General features: G+C 38.6%; 1 protein-coding gene across 6 annotated transcripts in view; it reads left to right on the top strand.

Moving 5' to 3' along the window:
- The window catches only part of pcsk5b (proprotein convertase subtilisin/kexin type 5b), a 98,786-nt gene that overhangs the window by 60,461 nt on the left and 19,155 nt on the right, over nt 1–19,170 (top strand). For 3 of the 6 annotated variants that reach the window (XM_028033215.1, XM_028033217.1, XM_028033216.1), the window contains 5 exons: nt 1,720–1,835; nt 12,184–12,286; nt 13,916–14,052; nt 17,441–17,641; nt 18,553–18,621. In XM_028033215.1, coding sequence (XP_027889016.1) covers nt 1,720–1,835; nt 12,184–12,286; nt 13,916–14,052; nt 17,441–17,641; nt 18,553–18,621 — 626 coding nt within the window. Of the gene's footprint in view, nt 1–1,719; nt 1,836–3,052; nt 5,585–12,183; nt 12,287–13,915; nt 14,053–17,440; nt 17,642–18,552; nt 18,622–19,170 lie in introns of those variants that run through there. The other 3 variants (XM_028033218.1, XM_028033220.1, XM_028033219.1) reach the window with 2 other exon arrangements.

Raw genomic sequence — 19,170 nt, 5'->3', positions numbered from 1 at the left:
AAAAACGTCACAGTTTAGCATAAAATCACTGAACTAGGAGTACTTTCTATGGAAATAAACACAACTGTGCCAGTTTTAATTTTCATTGCTGTCAGAGTTGGGGTTGCTCACTAGGAAAACATAAAATATTCGATGATGACGGAAAGTGTCAAAGTAACAAAACTCAGTAAATAAAGAAAAATAATTTAAAAAGTATTGATTTCTTTTTGCTTTGGGTTTATAGCAAACATAAACTCCAGATAATAGTGTGTCCAGCTACTGTAAAAGAAGAAAAAAATCATTATTTCCATCTCAACCGCAAGGTTTTACTGAAACTTGGCTATTGTTTCTTACTGACTTGACCATCTTAGCACTTCTTTACCTTCTATTGCTTTTCATGCTGAATTAAACAAATCACCAAATATATTACAGACAGCCTGGATGCATGGCACTGCAACAGTTAAATAATATTTATTTCAGGCAGTTCTTTGATACTGCAACAGTACTAAAATAATATTTTGCAGCACTAATCAGAGTCTAGCAGCAAATACTCATTCTGAACTGTTTTCTTTGCAAAATAGTTTGTATTACATTGTTCCACCTTTACCCATTCAACACAAAAGGCTCTTTTAAAGACTGAGATGTATTTGCTTTTATTTTTAAGTTGTTTTTATTAGTGCCATAAATAGCTCAAGTCCTCACCATACATGGTAAGCATTGTATTTTATTATATTTTTATAAAAAACTCACAAAACGTAGTTTCATTCATTTTGTGGAAGGTCATTAAAAACTCTACATTAATATAAATAAAGTAAAACTATTTTTAAGAGAAAAAACATAAAAACATATTGCACTAAAAAAAAAGTGTCGTTTTTTAAAAAAGCTGATGTTTTTTAGTTTTAACAACACAAAGCACCAAAGATCTGAAATTATAATTAAATATTCTTTATGTCTTTATGCTGCTTGGATCAGCCTTAAATGGGAAGATCAAAGATTAATATGCTGCTGGGAGAATATTTTCATGTAAGGATTAATGGCATAAAGTGTGATTACATTTAAAACCTTTCACTTTTTGCAGTTTATGAAAACAATCTACACTGTAGCACCATGTGCTACTGCCTGAATAAAACTGTGAACAAACACATCGGTGCTCTTCTGGCTGATGATGTTTATTTTCTGCTGCCACTTTTAAGTAATGCTAAGATGTATAAAGGAGAAGTAAGAATCAGCCGTAAACATCCTCTGATAATGTTTTTTATTTTACGATCAGTTTATTTTTTTCATCAAAGCCAATCCTCACCACAGAATCGGACATGTGTGCTGCTTTCGCTCGTTGTGATGCATTCCTTGTATTTTGCTCTCACACCTTGAATTATTTATTGCTCACCCGACCTTTTACCCTCTTCAGTTCTTTCATTCTCTGTCAGCCCCTCTCCTATCAGGAAAACCATTTTTATAGGCGTTTTCCCTATTTTCATTATTCCCGCAGGGCAAGGGTTTTGTTGTGATCAAGATGATGTTCAGAATCTTTATCTTCTTACTTTCTCTTGTTTTTTTGTGGGAAAAAAATTTTATTAAAATTATTTTCTTAAATCCCAAAACTTTCACTATATATATTTTTGTTGCATAATTTTCTGATTGTTTCCTTATTTACTTTTATTTAAACCGTATCAATATAAAGAAAGTTTAATACCGTAATTAATAGTTTAGTAACGTAATTCTGGATTTAACCCTGGCCAGATGTGATAATAGCTGCTTCGAGTGCCTGGGACCCGGGGAACTGAACTGCAGCAGCTGCAACAGCGGCTACAACTTGGAGGCGGGAACCTGCGTGGTTAGCACAGTCTGCAAAGATGGTGAGTTGTCAGCTTTCTTATTAGCTACATGCTCTATATGTGTGTGTGCATTTTCAATATTAGCCGTAACATGCAAATAGGATAGAGTTTCATTGTACAAGCATTTAGTATAGAAATGGGATCGTTTTAGAAATGGGAAATAAAATGTTGGATAAATTTTAGATGACCAAATAAACAGTAGAATAAATTAACAGTATTTTTGCAATGCACAGCAAAACTTGTGGCCTTTTGATAACATTTTGAGCTCTTTACTAACATCTTTGCTAACCCGCTCATTGTTGTAGCTCCAAAGCAAGCGCCCAGTCTGCCTTTGCTTTCATGCTCTGGCTTATGTGTTGCTTTCTAACAGTTTATGCCCACAACATATCATTTCTCTGGAAATACCTCACTGACAAGATCTCCATCTCTAAAACAGTTTTTCCAAGTTTCTCTCTGCACTGACCTGAAGTCTACTTCATAACGTCTGTTTTCCCGCATTCATCTTTTTTGTTGAACATTCGGTTTTTTTCTCCTCTGCTCTCTTTTCCCCTAAAACTGTGCATGTTGTGTCTATGATTCTTTAGACATAAATAGTTTTGACTAACTCACAGACCTGTCAGTCTGATGATGCTTTGACTGAAACTTGCGATTTTCTGCTGGGGCAAGAATGTTCTAGTTGATCTGAAAACACATCCGTGTGATGAGATAAAGCTCTGGAACGTGGCTTTGCTGCGTCACCTTTATGTTGACGATGATCTGTATTACTTAAAGTGCACCCTCAGTCTGTCTTTGTAAAGCAAAAGTCTCATTTTGATGATGGTTTGTCTGCAACTTTAAAATTAGAATGCTTTTGTTAAAAGCCCGTGTACAGATGGAGGGTTCACTAGTTTGGAAAAATTAAATTAATATTTTTTTGGGGGGGAAAAATCATTATTTTACTAATTGTGTGACACTTTTTTCCCCTTTTTCTCTCTCTTTTCTTTCCCCCAAATCCATTTTCTGATCTCCTGACATCACTCCGCTGGACCACAATCCTTTTCCACCTCGATGAACATCCCTGTGATTGGATCAAAAAAAAAAAAAAACCTCCTTCCTGTCACCTGAACATTCTCCTGACCAATCATGCAACTCTGCTTGTCATTATTAATGGTTCTTCCTTGTGTGTGTTTCTCTGTAATGTTTGCCCCCCTCTCTCCCTTTCCCTCCGCCTGCATCTCCTCTTCCTGGTCTGTGGAAAGCAAATGAAGAATCTTGGGCGGAAGGCGGTTTCTGCGTGCTCGTTAAAAAGAACAATCTCTGCCAGAGGAGAGTGCTGCAGCAGCTGTGCTGCAGAACGTGCTCGCAAAAGGGGTGACGGGATGCCGCCACCGGGCGCGAGAGGGAGCGCATGGAGGGGTGGGAGGGCACGGGGGCCAACCCTCTTCTTCTTTAACCCCCCTCCTCCCTCTACCTGCCTGAGCATTCACAGTCACATAATTTATAAGAAAATCTGTGCCTCTTTAAAGGACGCATCGGAGGTGCGATGACAGGACTACAACAAACCTACCTTTTTTTCAGTACTGGGACAAACACATGATCAGGGTGTGAAACGACTGGGACTTACTTCAAGAAAAATGAGCTATTGAAAACAACAACAACAAGAAAAAAAGCAAACAAACAAAAGAAAATAAAGGTGTTGGTATTTTGTGACCAAAGCATTGATGCCAAAATAATTGAACCTTCTTTGTATTTGTTGCCAGTGTACAGAGCATAGTTAAAAACAGGAGCCTCTCAGCCTGCAGACCTCTCAATACGTCTGTGTGCATTTTTTGTTTTGGCCCCTCTTTCTCATCTCCTTCCAGTGCTAATGACCAACAGATGGAGAAAGTGAGCATACAGTAGGAGATGCCATGGTTTTCTGCCTGTAAATATACGTCAAAGAAGGCGAAGATTAAAAAAAAAAAAAAACCCACGTAGCTCATAATGTGAAAATAATGCGTGTCTGGGCTGATTCTGGCTGTTTGAGGGGAGAGAAGACAAATTCACACTTTAGTACGTACCACACGCAGTACACTGATGCACATTTATATATACATATATAAATACATAAATGTCTATATTTATATATGTATATCCACACCACACACATGCACCTTTAAGCAGGAGCGCAGACACATTTATCAGCCACTACTTGAAGTTACAGACTTCGGCGTACGCCAAGACTGATGCACATTACTGAGCAGAACCAACTCTTTTCATTTACTTCAAACATCCATCTGCCCCTCTGAGTAGTGTGTATGTGGGTGTGTTTATCTTTATTGCGGTGTCCAGGAGATTGCCATTAATTCTTGATGTAAGCCCAGACGGCATTGATTCATTCAAGAGTCGATAGTCATTCTTTCCAGATCGTTCTGCAGGGAGGGGAGCTCCACAGTAAGTTATAATGAATTTGCGGTACTAGGGATGTACCGATGCCACGTTTTCACACGTGTGACGAAGATTCATGGCCCAAAAATTGAGGACCGAGTTTATCCACTGCAGTGACTTCACACTTCAAAGCTTCTTCCTTTACTTTGTTGGATAAGAAAACTGCAATATCTGTCAGACTTGTTACTGGGGTCTGAAATTCATTGAAATGTTGGTTACCTTTCTCCACATGCCCTGTATGACACAGCTTAAGGGAACTATTGTCAAGTAATGATATTGTATCTGTATCGGTGCATCCCTATATGTTACTGTTCTCAAATAAAATAGAGTTTTAGAAGTTTCTGCTCTCTTTATTCTGTTACAATGACAATGCACATGAACTGAGGTTCTCTGACAATTCTTACATAATATATTCATTTAATGATGTTTGCATCTGCAGATAAAGCTCACTGAGAGGCAGTTGGACAGGAAACAGCCGTCACATTTCTATCCTTATTTTTCTCAATTTTAGACAAATTGAGTTGTTTTGTTAAGCTAAAGGTATAGTCACACATTTGATTCTCTTTATTTTTCTCTAAAGGGAAGCTGTCGGTGTCAGAACTCAAAACTGTGTCAAAAATTCACATAATTAAAAGAAAAAAAGTTTCAGTGATGAGCCCAATAGACGTCCGAGCTGCGCTCCCCTCCTGTCCGTCTTTGAGCTTTACCTGATGGAGCTCGTAAATTATTCCAGAAATGCTGGCTTTTAACATTGAATAAGAATTAAAAATAAAAAAAAACACAAATAAACCTAAAAGGGAAAATAAAAACCTCTCTGAATGGTACTTTTTGGTGGGTGTTGATGCCTGCAGCCTGGAGCCTTTACAGTATTAGATGAATTGTTGTACTGTGGACTGGTAATGGTTGTTGGTGATTTGTAATAAAGAAAGTCCCCTGTTTGGGTTAAAAGAAGTTAATCTTGGTCATTGTTTAAGATGACTTTTGATCTGTGTGACAGTAGACACACACATACAGCCCCTCGTATAAAAGCTGTTTTTATTGTGTACTTGTGACATATCTGTGACAATGCATTATTAATGTTACTCAAAGTCCTAGTTTTGAAAATCTTTTTTTATTACCTTTACTTAAGTGTTCTTATTAAAACGTTTAATCTGTTTACGGTTCTGTTGTCTTCTCGGTTTTCTTTTATTCACTTTTTTTTTACCATGAAATTGTTACTGTATTAGCATCGTGAATTATTTCCTTTTTTTTTTTTTTTTTTTAAAGAACAGATCTGAAAATCTGCTTTTACTCTACACTGAGTTACATTTTGAAAAGTGATACGTTTTCATCAGTCAAGCTGATTTAATAAAGGCTCCACATTCCTTGAGGCTGAGTGTTTTGGAGGAGATGCAGTATAAACTTGATATTAATATACGCAACATAAAAACTCAAAACACTTTTCTCACTATCTGACAGTGGTTTTTATTCAATTAAATGTAGAGCTTTACATACATTTTCTCAGCATCAACTTGACTTGATTCTAAGCTTTTTGGTTTTCCGTCCTCACTAGACTTCTGCTCCATTCCTCCTGATAGAAATGATGTAACTCATCTTACTCTCATGCATACCTTTTCAGATCTGCCCACAACTTCTCATTGCTTTGTGACAGCCTTTCCAAAACATTGACTTTCTTATCCTTAAGCCACTTTATAATAAATGCATTTATATGCTTGTGGTCTTTATCAATTTTCAAGGCTCATTTGTGCCCAATCTCTATCTTCTTGGCTGATAAATTGAGATGTTGTCCAATGTTTTCACATATTTTGCTCATCATGCCAACTTTTTTGGCCACTCCCTCTTACTTAAATCTGCCTCTTTCCTCCAAAAGTGGTAATTACGTCTAATCCTCACCAAATACAACAGTAACATAGAATGTTCAGTCTTGATAAAATGGAAATAAATTGTTTATGAATTTTGTTGACTTTATTGATAAAAGTTACATCGGGATGTGACATGTCGGGAATCTTTAATCACATCAAACTTGTTTCAGAAAACCGTAGTTTCTGACGGCGGATCCTCTGGGAATTGTTAAATATAAACTCACTTTTCATCAATCATGATTTCAAAGCATTGACCTAGTGGGATCTAGTGGATTTGATGCATAGTAAACAGTTTTCCCCTTATAGCTGATTCCTAAATGTTTGCTCAAAAACAAGTCATGTAAGTACAGTAGTTATGATGGCTGTAAGAATATAAAATCCCTAAAGGATTTTTGGAAACTTTAAACCTCTTAAATAGATGATTAATGGTATTAACATGATTTTAATGCACGGTCTAGACCAACAAGACTGGGACACTGTGTGAAATACACTGACTGCCTTGTAAAGATAATTTTACCCCTTCAACTTTCTTTCTTTGATAATTACAGCCACAAATTACAATTGACTTTATTAGGATTTTTAAAACACTAAATGATACATAATTGTGAAGTGGTAAAAATGATACACGGCTTTCAAAGTTTCTCATGGCTGTAAATCTAAAAAGTGTGGCATCCCTCCTGAAGTACATCCTGCTCTGTCCTTTCCGTCTGTTGTCCAGATGAAGACTGAGGTATTTATTTTCCTCAGCCACCTCCACTTCTTCTCCCCTGATGGAAATAGAGTTTGATCTAACTCTGTTTCTGTAGAAACCTACAATTATCTCCTTTGTGTTGTTCTCATTGAAGTTGACATGATTGTTTCCACACCATGCCACAAAATCTGCAGGGATAACTGCATTGAAAGGTGGTCCTATAAAGAGAGCTGAAGACAAACACACATCAGTTTTCCTAGTTGAATTTGTAAAAAAAAATATCTGAAACTCTTATTTCTTTCCACTTTAGAAGTAGCCTTGGTTATCAGAACATCCCATAATGGCAAAGGCTTAAGGAGTATCAGTCCTTTCGCAAGATTCTGTATGTTGTAGTTATTCTGAAGATTTATCTGAACACTAAAGTATCTAGTATTTGTACGTCGTTCAAGATTTCCAAAATCTAAATGTATCTGCTGGAGGATGTAGTCAAGTTGTGTTTGTTCTGCTTTCTTGGACTGAGTGTGAGAAGATGTAGAAGAGTTGTGGAGCTGGGATTCAGACTCTCTAGTATACGATGTCAGCATTGTCTCACAACAGCAACTTGTTGCTGCCCTTACAAGCTCAGACCTGAGCGTCCACAACAGAGGACAGACGTTTTACCACCCTGAGTGTCGCCCCCTCTCTTGTCTTCCTGGATGGCACTCCAGGAAGGTTTCTGCTGAGTAGAGCACTGTGGCCCTCGGTCCCCTGAGAACTTGGCTCTCTGTTTGTTTGTCTGCGGGGGCGGGCGTGAGGAAGAGTGACGGCGCTCATTCGGGTGGCAGAGGGCTGGGGGGCTTTTGAATGGTTTCAGCAGAGCTAGGCTGAATGGGAAGCTGCCGCCTGTTGTGTTTGTACACAAAGAACCTCCTTTGTTTTCCAGAGGAACAATTGAGCTTTTCACCGAAAGCCGGAGAGCACAGACAAACCTCACCGCTCCGGAGAAGGATGCTCTCGCTTTCTACTCTTACACAAACATCCTGCTCCGTCGTTATGCTTAAACCAGCGTTTGTCACCTTTGTTTAACAGCAAAGTGAGGGGAGACGATGTTTATGCGCCACTTGTTTGCATTTTTAGGGTCAATGGATTTGTGGAAACTTCTAGTTCACTGCCAGCAATATAAGACAATTTCTATGAATTTTCAGAAGTTTGTTCTCTTATTCTTGTGGGGTGGGGGACCATTTTCAAACATTGTTTAATAACTTTGGTAATGCCTCTGCCCTTTGTGGAATCATAATTGCACATCCACCCAGAGGGCCATGGTAATTGTGATAATGTTTTTGATGCAATGATTCATTGATTACTCTGCCAGTCGCAGAGGTTTCCAGCAGGCAAATCTCAATTCGCTGCACTTCTGAAACCCACGCACAGGTTCAGCGTTTTTAGCAGTGGAGTTATGAACCTCAAGCTAAAACAAAGCCAGTCTCAGTGATGATGCTTTTGCTGCTTGGTCACAAAAATGAATATAAAGATCATAACTTTCACAATTTATTTATTTATTTTTTGTTTAGGTTTCTGACTCATAGCAGTATATTCATTTATATAGCAACATTGGAAAAATACACAAATAGCACAAAATAAAAAAATGAGCACATAAGAGCTGTGCATATACGTAGATGAAAGTTGACTAAAAATGTCAGGTTTTGAATACCAAACTCAGTCAGCAATGTCAGGGGTAGAGTATAGGGGTTGAACACTACATATTTTTTAAGGTCGACTACATCATGATAATAGTCGAGTCGATGTCGACTAGTCGCGGTGACGTCATAGTGACGTAAGCGCAAAAACCCTTCACAACTACTTGGAGGCTTTATTAGCTATTTTCACGGCAAATATTGACACCCCCCCCCCCCCCCCCCCCCCCCCCACACACACACACACTCTCCTTCTCCTGCTGTTACTAAGTCTATTATGGAGATTCTTCGTGAGCAGCGGGGAAAAGTTTGTTGCACAAAGTCGGGTCTGACTTTTTTTTTCTAAACACCGGCTGATGCTGATGATCTCTGGATAGTTACTATAGGAGTCAAACTATCACACTGACTACATGGTGCTTTTGGAACATCACAAGCCAAACTTGTTATGAACGGATCCCGTTTGGTTACAGCTGAATTCAACGAAACCACCTGCTTCTCCTCCGCCCGATGCGCGGCAGGAAGCTCTGCTGACTCAGCAGATTGAACGATTTAAGATATTTTCTAGTCAACGTCAACATGATAAAAGTCGAGTCCATGTCGAGTTGACTAGTCATTGTGACGTCATAGCAACGCAAGACGCAAAGCTTTGGAGTAACGTACAGGCTTTATTACCCGTTTTCACGGAAAAGCTAGTTCGAGCTAGGTTCGAAAAACTGTAGCAAATCTCTAAATCCTTCTCTGTGGACAGCAGCTAGTGGTCTCATGTCTTTGACAATGAAATTCACAAGCAAATTTGTGATTTGCTGCCGCCGGTGTCCTGTCACAGCTGGACGTTTCATGAATGAAGTTACTGACAACTGACTGGATCGAGCCGGTTGTTCAGGAGCTAGCATTAGCATTAGCGGATGCCTTTTCAAATGATGCGGTCGTACTTTTGTTGTACTTCAGCACAGCTTTGCATGTTACGGTAGTTAAACCAGAAGAGTCATCTTTAGTGAAATATTTCCACACTGTTGACGAATTTCTACCTGTTTGACAAGATGCGGGCTTGTCCTCGATCTGTTATGAAGACGCCATTTTGTAGCCAGTGTTCTGTCAGATCAGCTGTCAGAGTGTCATACACCTGATCTGATGACACTTCTAAGCACGAGGTGTCATTCTTAGCACGAACTCACGGCTATATATATGTCAGACAAGTATACACTGTCATTACCAACTACAGGCTTTTATTTAATCAGCAACATAACATCATAATGTATTAGTTAGATCGTCGTGACAAAGACACTCGTGAGCCGGCTAGTGACATCATTAGCGGGAAGGGGGCGAGTTTTAGACGGCTCGTGTTTTGTAGTGGACTGCAGCTGCAACTCCATCTCCTTTTAAAAACACTGTAAAACCACAAATATGCATCCATCTACATATCATTTAAACTAATGTATTAACTTATTTTTCTTGTGTCTTGTGACGTATACTGTGCTGTCAGATCAGCACAGGCTGTCACCACCGGCAATCACATGACTGATACTAGTCGACATGAAATGTAAAAACTCGCGAGACGTCCTAGAGTCGACTAGTCGACTAGTCGACTAATTGGTTCAACCCCTAGTAGAGTAGTGATAACAGAGTCTGAAACTGAAATTAAGATTTAAAATTTAACATTTAAAATTATTCATTGAGCAGGAGGAGGTGAGGAGAAATGCTCTCTGTCAACCTTAGCTTAGGTATCTACTATACTGGCACCCTACGGTAGAAGATTAAAGCACCAAGTGTGCCTATAATTTACTAAGCTGTCATTTGTGACCTGCTAGCGTCCAAATAGAGGCAAGTTCTGATCCAATTCTGACTCCACATCTGTCACTTCTTCACTTGGGAAAGTAAAATTCACCACAGAAATGTAGCAGTTAAAACTTTATTTTGCGGGCACAGTTTGTCACCCAAATTTTGTAATAATGGAAAGAGGTAGTTTACTAAACAACTTGTGGTTTGGTTCTAGTAAGTCATTTAAATCTAATGATACACATGTAGTGTTTGGAGAGGATGTTAAGACTGATATGCAATTGCTTTTATCTTTTATTTGTCTCAAACACAGAGAAACAATGAGTGTTAAGACATTCCGAAGAATAATTTTGAGTGAATATAAACTGTTTAACAATCCCTGGCAAAAAAAAAAAAAAAATCCCAATAGCATTTTCCTTTATAGATTATCTTTGTAATAAAATGTATCATTTTCCTCCTTTTCTGTGTAACCATTAAGTGGCCACACATCTGTTTGGCAATACTTAAAGGGTTTATTTTTTAATGAAGAAAAAAGTCTTCATTAAAACTTTTGTTGGTATTTTATGACCAACCAAAGTACATCTGTCTTTTGACAGATGCAGATAATTTACTAGCAATAGATGATGATCACTTCCTGTTTTTGAGAGATGTGTGACTGCAACATCTTTTTGTTGTCAAAATGTTTTCTTAGAATTGCTTACTTAGGTCGATCACAGTTTATTTGTTTCAAACTTTCATTATTTCGAAGTTTTTACAACTCGAAACTGGGATGATGTTAGTCCGTTAAACTTTCCTCTGCAGTTTTAATTTGGAAATTTCTGGGTGGTGTTTATTACCCCAACTGTGCTTTTGTGCTGCTGAAAGGTGGAAATGTCTCCAATCATGGGTAATAAACACAGAACCATTAAACTCTAAAACTTTTAAATATCTAGTGTCATAAAAAGTATAACTGGTTAGGAAGTTGTTTGAACTTTGTTCTTATAATGCAGATTATCTTTCATCAGTGAAATTTAAATTATCTGCATTTACCTCTGGCTTTAAGCCTGGAATAACCAAACCCAAAATACTCAGAACTTTTATTATCTGAGTGACTTTTTAAAAGTATTTTTGCAGCACGATGCTGAAAGTCAGTCTGCGCAGTTTCTTCTGCCATCATCTGTTTGGGTCGCAGCATCAGCTAGTGATTTAAAAATGGCTAAACAATCTGAATAAAGAAGGCTGGTTCTATTTTGGATTATTGTGCGAAGAAGGATTCTTCATAAAATGAAGAACATTATGGACAACCCTGAGCATCTTCTTCATCAGACCGTGACACATCAACAGTGTCTTCAGTCTGAGACTCCTTCAGATCTGCTGCGACACAGACTGCTACAGGCGATCCTTCCTGCCTCCACCTGTCAGCATCCACTACAATTATTTGAAGGAACTTCAATAATATGAGTTACCACAAATTTATTTTCCTTAAGAATCAACAAGAAGTTTTTGAATTGAACTATAATGGGTAGGGCTGCACAGTGGCGCAGTTGGTAGCACTGTTGCCTTGCAGCAAGAAGGTCCTGGGTTCGATTCCCGGCCGGGGTCTTTCTGCATGGAGTTTGCATGTTCTCCCTGTATATGCGTGGGTTCTCTCCGGGTACTCCGGCTTCCTCCCACAGTCCAAAAACATGACTGTCAGGTTAATTGGTCTCTCTAAATTCTCCCTAGGTGTGAGTGTGTGTGTGCATGGTTGTTTGTCCTGTATGTCTCTGTGTTGCCCTGCGACAGACTGGCGACCTGTCCAGGGTGTACCCCGCCTCCCGCCTGGAACGTAGCTGGAGATGGGCACCAGCAACCCTCCCGACCCCATTAGGGACAAGGGTGAACAGAACATGGATGGATGGATGGATGGACTATAATGGGTTGAATGATAATGTTGCAGCGGGTCTGTAATGAAGCTGTTTTTTGTGGCTCTCTGTCTGCAGGGGAGTACTTGAGTAAACAGGGAACGTGCCATCTTTGTGACATTTCCTGTCTGCAGTGCACGGGTCCGGAAAGTGAAGCCTGCACCGTCTGCCCAGATACAAGGTTAAAACCTTTCTCAAGGAAACGTCACCAGTGCAGAGTACATGTTTTCAGACTTTTTGTTGTTTCACACGTTTGTTGATTTCCCAGACCAGTTTTAAAAGAGATGATATTAAAGCTAGATATGTTAAGATGATTATCAAAGTTCATAGTTTGTGTGATTTGATCTTAACTATGGTAGTCGCTATGAGCCTCAGTGGATATAAAAAAATCTGCACACGTTAAAATGCCAAATTGTTGTAGTGTAAAATAGTAATGCCAAGAGAAATAATTGCAAAACATCTTTCACCTTTATTATAATATTGAAACAGTACAACTCAACTAAAGAAATAAACTTAAATCTTCTAGAGGGAGAAATCAAAAGACTTAAATAATGTGGTTGCATAAATGTGATCTCCATTAAAACTCATAGCTATTGTTAGAATTTCACTCGCACTTTTTGGTACACATTTATTATAAGATTGAGCTTTGGAGATGTTTAAATATTGCATTTTAACTCCAAAACAAGAAGCTAGCAGGACAAATTTTGAACAGGATAATAGAAATCCACATCTAATGTTACTTTGTGTTGACAGAAGAACTTAGAGAACAAGTTACCGGTGCAGCACTTCACTAAACAGTGAAGGTGTGGAGGCGGGGAGAAGCTAATTGTTTCTAAAAGGCTTGTTAAAGTCCTCTGTTAAATGACCAAACGGCCACTCGAATGACTCTCTAGCTATTAGGATCAATTAAGAATCAAACCTGCCACAGTGTGTTACCTCTGTACCATCCTTCCAGCTGAATATAATTATTGCAGCTTTATTTTGCAGGAAAGTTTGGTCAGGAAAGAGTAGAAAGATGCATGAAAATATAAAGCAAACTGAATATAACTGAATATGTTCCTACAATCATCTGGACTTTAATCTGGCACCGAGGCTTAAGTTTCAAGGAGACAATAACAAAAGCACACAGCCAAGAAAACAAAGGAATGGCCTCTCTCTCTCTCTCTCTCACACACGCACACACAAAAACTGTTTAAGGTCTTGGACGCAGCAAGCCAGAGTTTGGATCTGAACCCAGCAGAGCTTCTCCAGAGAGAGCTAAAATTCACTCAGGACTGATTCTGCCAAAAAGAAACAGAAAAACCTCCAAGACAAAGGTATGCCAAGCTTGTGGTATCTTTCCCAAGAAACCTCCAGGCTGCCAAACTCTCTTCAGCCAAGTACAAAGAGAAGTTTTTCAATAATTATGCAAAGAGGCATATTCTATGTACAAAAAGTGTTACAAAACACTCTATTAAAACTACTTTTTGTGAGTCCCTTCGCACTGCTGTGTGTAACTCAATGAAGGAATAAAAACAAATGGATCCATGCTGAGACAAACCTGAAACAAAACAAAATGTGGAACATTCTTCATCTGCACTGTTCATTTAAAAGATGTAAGCTAAAGTGAAGTGGTGCAAACATTGCTTTACAATCCAACCACTGCACTGTGGTTCGAAAACAGAGTTGATGCTTTTATAAATCAGACATGAATTCACAGATGGGCGGGTTCAGATAATGGGAAATTCTGCTCATTTCCAAGGATAAATCTAACTTCTTAATACACAGTGTTAATGTTTCAGCTGTAGCTCTGCTTCATGCTTCCATGTAGGTTCTTTGAAGATGGCCGTTGTGTCATCCGCTGCCAGGAGCGGCGCTATGTCCAGGGGAAGCAGTGTCTTCCCTGTCATAACACCTGCAAGGCGTGCACTGCTGAGGGTCCAGATAGCTGCACCAGCTGTGACACAGGTAAACACTCCCACAGAGATAAATACATTCAAATTGTTCTGTTTTTTTTTTTTTTCTTGTGGTGAAAATAGAAAAATATTTGCAGGTGCCAAAGTAAAATATTTTGTTTTTTTCATCATCTCTGCAAGTTGAATGTGTGTTAATTTAACAGGCTTGTATCGGCACAGAAGTGTATTTACAGTGGGAGCAGCAATGAGTGGTTTATGTTTCCAAAGCTGCAGATACCAACCCTGATGTTCTGTGTCACTGCTGTAGCGGAGAACAGGAATATCAGCTACAAGTAAAAATGAGTCACCAGGTGTTTCTATGTTAGCGAGCATTAGCACAACTAGCTGCAACAGGAAGTTAGAAAAGTTTCACCCCTTCCTCCGTTTGAGTAAATTATTGATCTCTGAAATGTTTCAGAAATCATCAAGGAAGATAATTACTAGAGTTGGTGTATTGACTCGCCGTGTTGCACAGGGTATTGATTTAGCTTTGGTATTTAATAGCTACTAAGTGAAAATTTCTCAATGTGCTGCCTGTGTTTGTAGACTCAGAACATGTCAAGTTGTGACTAAACCTCACAAACATTTTCATACCACTTTCCCACTTGTGACCACAAACTTCAATGTATTTCATGAAGGTTTTGTGGGATATACCCAATACAAAGTAATACAGAACTGGGAAGAAATGAAAAATAATTCATTGTATTAAAGAGGTTTTACAGAAAAAAAAATCTTCAAAGTCTGACATGCATTTCTGTTCAGCCCCCAACACGTTAAATACCCAAATACAAAACAGTTTCTTCGTGAAAATCAGGGAACACACCAGACATGTCAGTAAGGGCTTTGCACATCTGAAGAGTACTGATCAATCTATCATCTGAAATGGAAAAGTTTGATGGAACTACAAGCCTAACCAGACCTATCAACACAAACTGACACGCTGCGCAAGGAAATAAAAAATCAGAGAGGAATCAGAGAAGCTCGTTGTACTTGGGGAGCTGCAGAGGATGCTTTTCTTCCGCAGGGATATGGAAGCTCTTAACGGGAAGATAGATCAGGAACTCCTGGATGAAAACCTCTGAGGCTACAAAAGGCTTGAGAAATTCACCAGAGCTACAGCGCAATGGTTCTCAAAGCATATTCATGCATTAGAATGACCCAGATCTAAATAATGATGAGAATACTTGAAAATTAATGTACACAGATTCAGAATGGATGCAAATTTTAAATCTCTAAATGTGGAAAGGTGGTAGAAGCATTCCTCAGCAGCTGTAGTTGCAGTAAAACATAGTCTGCCACACAGAAAAATGCAAAAGCTTGCATAATTTCCCACCACTTCCTATTTATCTACTACTTTACTTTGTTTTTCACTTTAGAGTTCAATAACATCCACAGACGTTTGTAGATTTAACCTGAGAAAATGTGAAAAACTCAAGGGGTCTGAAACTGTTGGCGCGGCTCTGACTGCTGACTGCAGCAAATGTGCTTTTAGACCAAGCTAAGGCTCATTTGTGTCAGACATCCCCAATTAATCTTCTGAAAGTAAATGGATCTAATTAAGTTATAATGTTGCTGTTGATAGATGTGTTTTAGAAAGGGAGAATCAGTCTTCGAATGATCCACCCTTGATGTCTTTGCTGTAACGGTGTCCATTTATCTTCTTCCTCGCTCCTCAATGTGAAACCCACCCCGGTGTTAAGTGCTGTCATCCTCTGATTCTGAGCAGCTAATCCTCACTCCTTTTTTCTCATATTAATATAAATCTCAGAGGTCATTAACAGACTGCAGCTGAAGAAATATTAGTCTGATGGTATCAGGAGCAACTGTGTTTATCACACTGTTGCAGACGGTATTATGGCTGTCAGAATGAGAGTGTTTACGCTGGGGAGATACTGTTACGCACCTACACTCACTTTGAGGTACCAGATGTCCGAGAAAAGAATTAACACCAGATTTCCTCGTCACACACACTTTCAATTAGCCGAAAAATTTGTCAGCCTATGTTTGAAAATGTGGTTCCGTTTAATTGCAAGTCTGTCTGAGGCTCAATGAGACATAACAATAACAGCAGGAACAGAACTTCTATCTGTCTCACCCGGCTTCTTCCTCAGAACAGCCTCTCTTATCTCAGAGACACACACACACACCCACACACACACACACACACCCACACAAGGTATGCATCCAGAAGAGCAAGATACGGAGGAGATTTTCTGATACTGACCTTTGATAGTGATGCTTTAGATCCCTGCTGTCACTTTTAAATGAGGGAGCATGACAGTAAAAGAAACTGCAAATAAAAAACTTTCTAGACAAAATTAAAATAACACATATAAAGTTTATAAAAATTTTAACATAAGATTTAACTAGAAACTGCACTGCAAATATTTTTGCTGTCTCTATGGAGTTTTCTTTGACGATTGCTGTCTATTTAGCAGCAAACTTCTTCCTTCCTGTCCTATCTAGGTTCCCTAGTGCTGTTGAAGAATAGAATAGAATAGAATAGAATAGAATGGGGAAAACACAAACACACATGAAGATAACCAGTGATAATAAAATAAAAATGTTATGGAGACTGTACCTATAAATTCCAATGCACAACATGAAAACTTCAGATTCAGGATAAACGGTCTATGCAGATTCTAATAAATGTTCAGGTGGAAAAGGAGGATAATGATGTTATTCTCCATGTTGGTCTGTCACAGGGACCTGCAACCTGAGACTCCAGAGCTGCAAGTGGCTCTTTGGACCTTCCACAATGGCCCTTAAAATGTTGCCTGCTAATGTTTTTAAAAATAAATGTAACAAATGTAGATTTTAGTAGTTTTTCCTCTTTTGACATGGAATTATTGCATTGAATTTCCAAAATGGAAGATTTTTGTGTGTGTGTGTGTCTGTGGGCAACTAAGTAATCTTTTTCTTCATCATTTTCCACAAATTTCAACATCCCACAGAAGTTTTGTTATTTTCTGTATTTTTTAAACTTGTAGAAATAGAAATAAAGCTGTGATGCTTTGAAAATTGCAAGAAAGATTTTGTAGTTGATGTTTATCTTTTTTTCCATGAAATCATGTAACAACTGAGTAAATGTCATTGAAGGCAAAAATGGCTCTTTTAGACCTCTGGTTTATCACATGAAATCTACAAAAAAAAACTATCCATATTTGTGGTTGTGGGGTAGCAAATTATGAAAATATTTAAGGGTAATGAAGATCTCTGCTAGGCAGATGAGACTGCACATTCTTGAATGATGCTTCACGTTTAAGACAGTGGTTTCCTAAAACCTAAATTACTCTTAAACCTCCGTCTGAGAGTGTGTGTCTGTCTGCATGCCTGTGTTTTTCATCAGCTTCTCCTTCCCATGAAAGCCCTCATCTCTTTTTTTTCCCGTTTCAACCCAGACAGGTTGGGTGAACCCAGATACCTGTTTCAGAATCAGTGCCGGGAAGCCTGTCCTGAGGGCTTCTTCCATTCTGCAATGATGTGTTGCGAGCCGTGTCCTGCAGAATGCGTCGTTTGTACTGCAGCAGACCGCTGCGTCCAGTGCAGCTCCAGATACAGGCTCAGAAATGGCCACTGTGTCCAACTGGAGTGCAGCACAGGTTAGAGACACATAAACGGTGACACATTTTCTTCTGTATCATACATCTGCATAATAAGGTTAACTGTGGCACAACTCTGAGAAATTTAGTCAGAAAGATAATAGTTATAATAACCAACATTACATCATTGAATTAATGCGTCATGATTCAACAATGATGCCTCAGTTTATCTGCTTAGCAACACAAAACAAAAAAGCAAAGCAACTTTTGGATTTGATTTCTGTTTTTTTTAAAGTCTCTTAATGATAAACTGTCAGAGCATTTGTTGTAGAGAAGTAGATTCTTCTCTCATTTTAAATTTCACATCTGAGAAGCTCTCAGATGTTCCCAGCATGATGTTAGTTATATGATTAGAGAGTTCATGCCATCTTTCCATCATCTTTGATATTCAACAAAGGGAAAAATGTTGGAAGCACAGTTGCTGGCGTGCCTTAATCTAGTCCATCTACCAAGGCCCACATGGTGCAGGCCCCCCCTCCCCTTTTTTCTGATCTTAATCCTCATTTTTATCCTCTGAGAGCTTGTGAAAGATGAACACCTCACAGTTTATATCAAAGCATGAGATCAGCTGGGAATGGCCGTCAGGGGAGAACTGAGCGAAAGCTGAGACTTCTGCTTTTCGCAGTATTTGAGATAAAGAACGGAGATGGAGCTTTTTGCGCCAGTGGGTCTGAAATGAACATGGATTCCAGCAATGAGAGTTTGTACATGAAGAGATTGCATCATGACAGAAGATCTGCAACTATATTGTTTTTAATTTTCATTCTCCTGTAACATTTTGATTCAGTTTACTTGATTTAGACTAAATGTAATGTTTGAAAAAGTTAAAAGTCACAAAAGCACTTTTCAAGAAATGAGAAATATGTTTAGTATTTTATTCCTTATATCAGTTCTCTTGTATTTTCTGTCAGATGAGGCTTCAGACGATGATCAACGGGACTGCCTTCCCTGTGATGAGGGCTGCAAGAAATGCAGGCTCAGTAAGTAGACTGCGTCTGTCTCTATTTTTTTTTATTTCCCTCTCATATGTTTCCAACTTAAACAGATGTTGCCCATTTAGAACCAGGATGAACCAGAATGAAAGTGTGTATCCTAGGTAAAACATGCTGCAACTTGATCAACCATCAGCAAAACTTTAAGCCACTGCAACTTGATGTTGTGATCCGCTGCTGTTCTGTGGATTTTACTCCAATGACTGCTCAGCATCATTGTGTAATTGACACAGAGCATGAAACTTGTATGAAAAGAATATGAGATTGTAAACAACAATTTGCACAAACCCACCAATTGTGGTGCACATGAGGGCACAGTAAGATTTATTAAAAGTCACGGCTTTCAGTTGGTATTTAGTACCATGTATTCCCCCTTTTAAATTTTTCCCATTTTGTTATGTTACAACCACAAAATTCTAAGCATTTTATGGGATTTTTTTTTTCATCTTTTAAGAAATTACAGTTTCAAGTGTGTCGCTACTATCTGTCCACACATCTGCAGCCTGGATTTTTTGCTAATTTGTTGTTGCAAAACAG

The sequence above is a fragment of the Xiphophorus couchianus genome, chromosome 12 (genome assembly GCF_001444195.1).
Source record: "Xiphophorus couchianus chromosome 12, X_couchianus-1.0, whole genome shotgun sequence".
Classification (NCBI taxonomy): Eukaryota; Metazoa; Chordata; class Actinopteri; order Cyprinodontiformes; family Poeciliidae; genus Xiphophorus; species Xiphophorus couchianus.
The sequence above is the reverse complement of the archived record's forward strand: the minus strand, read 5'-3'. Positions and strand labels throughout refer to the sequence as shown.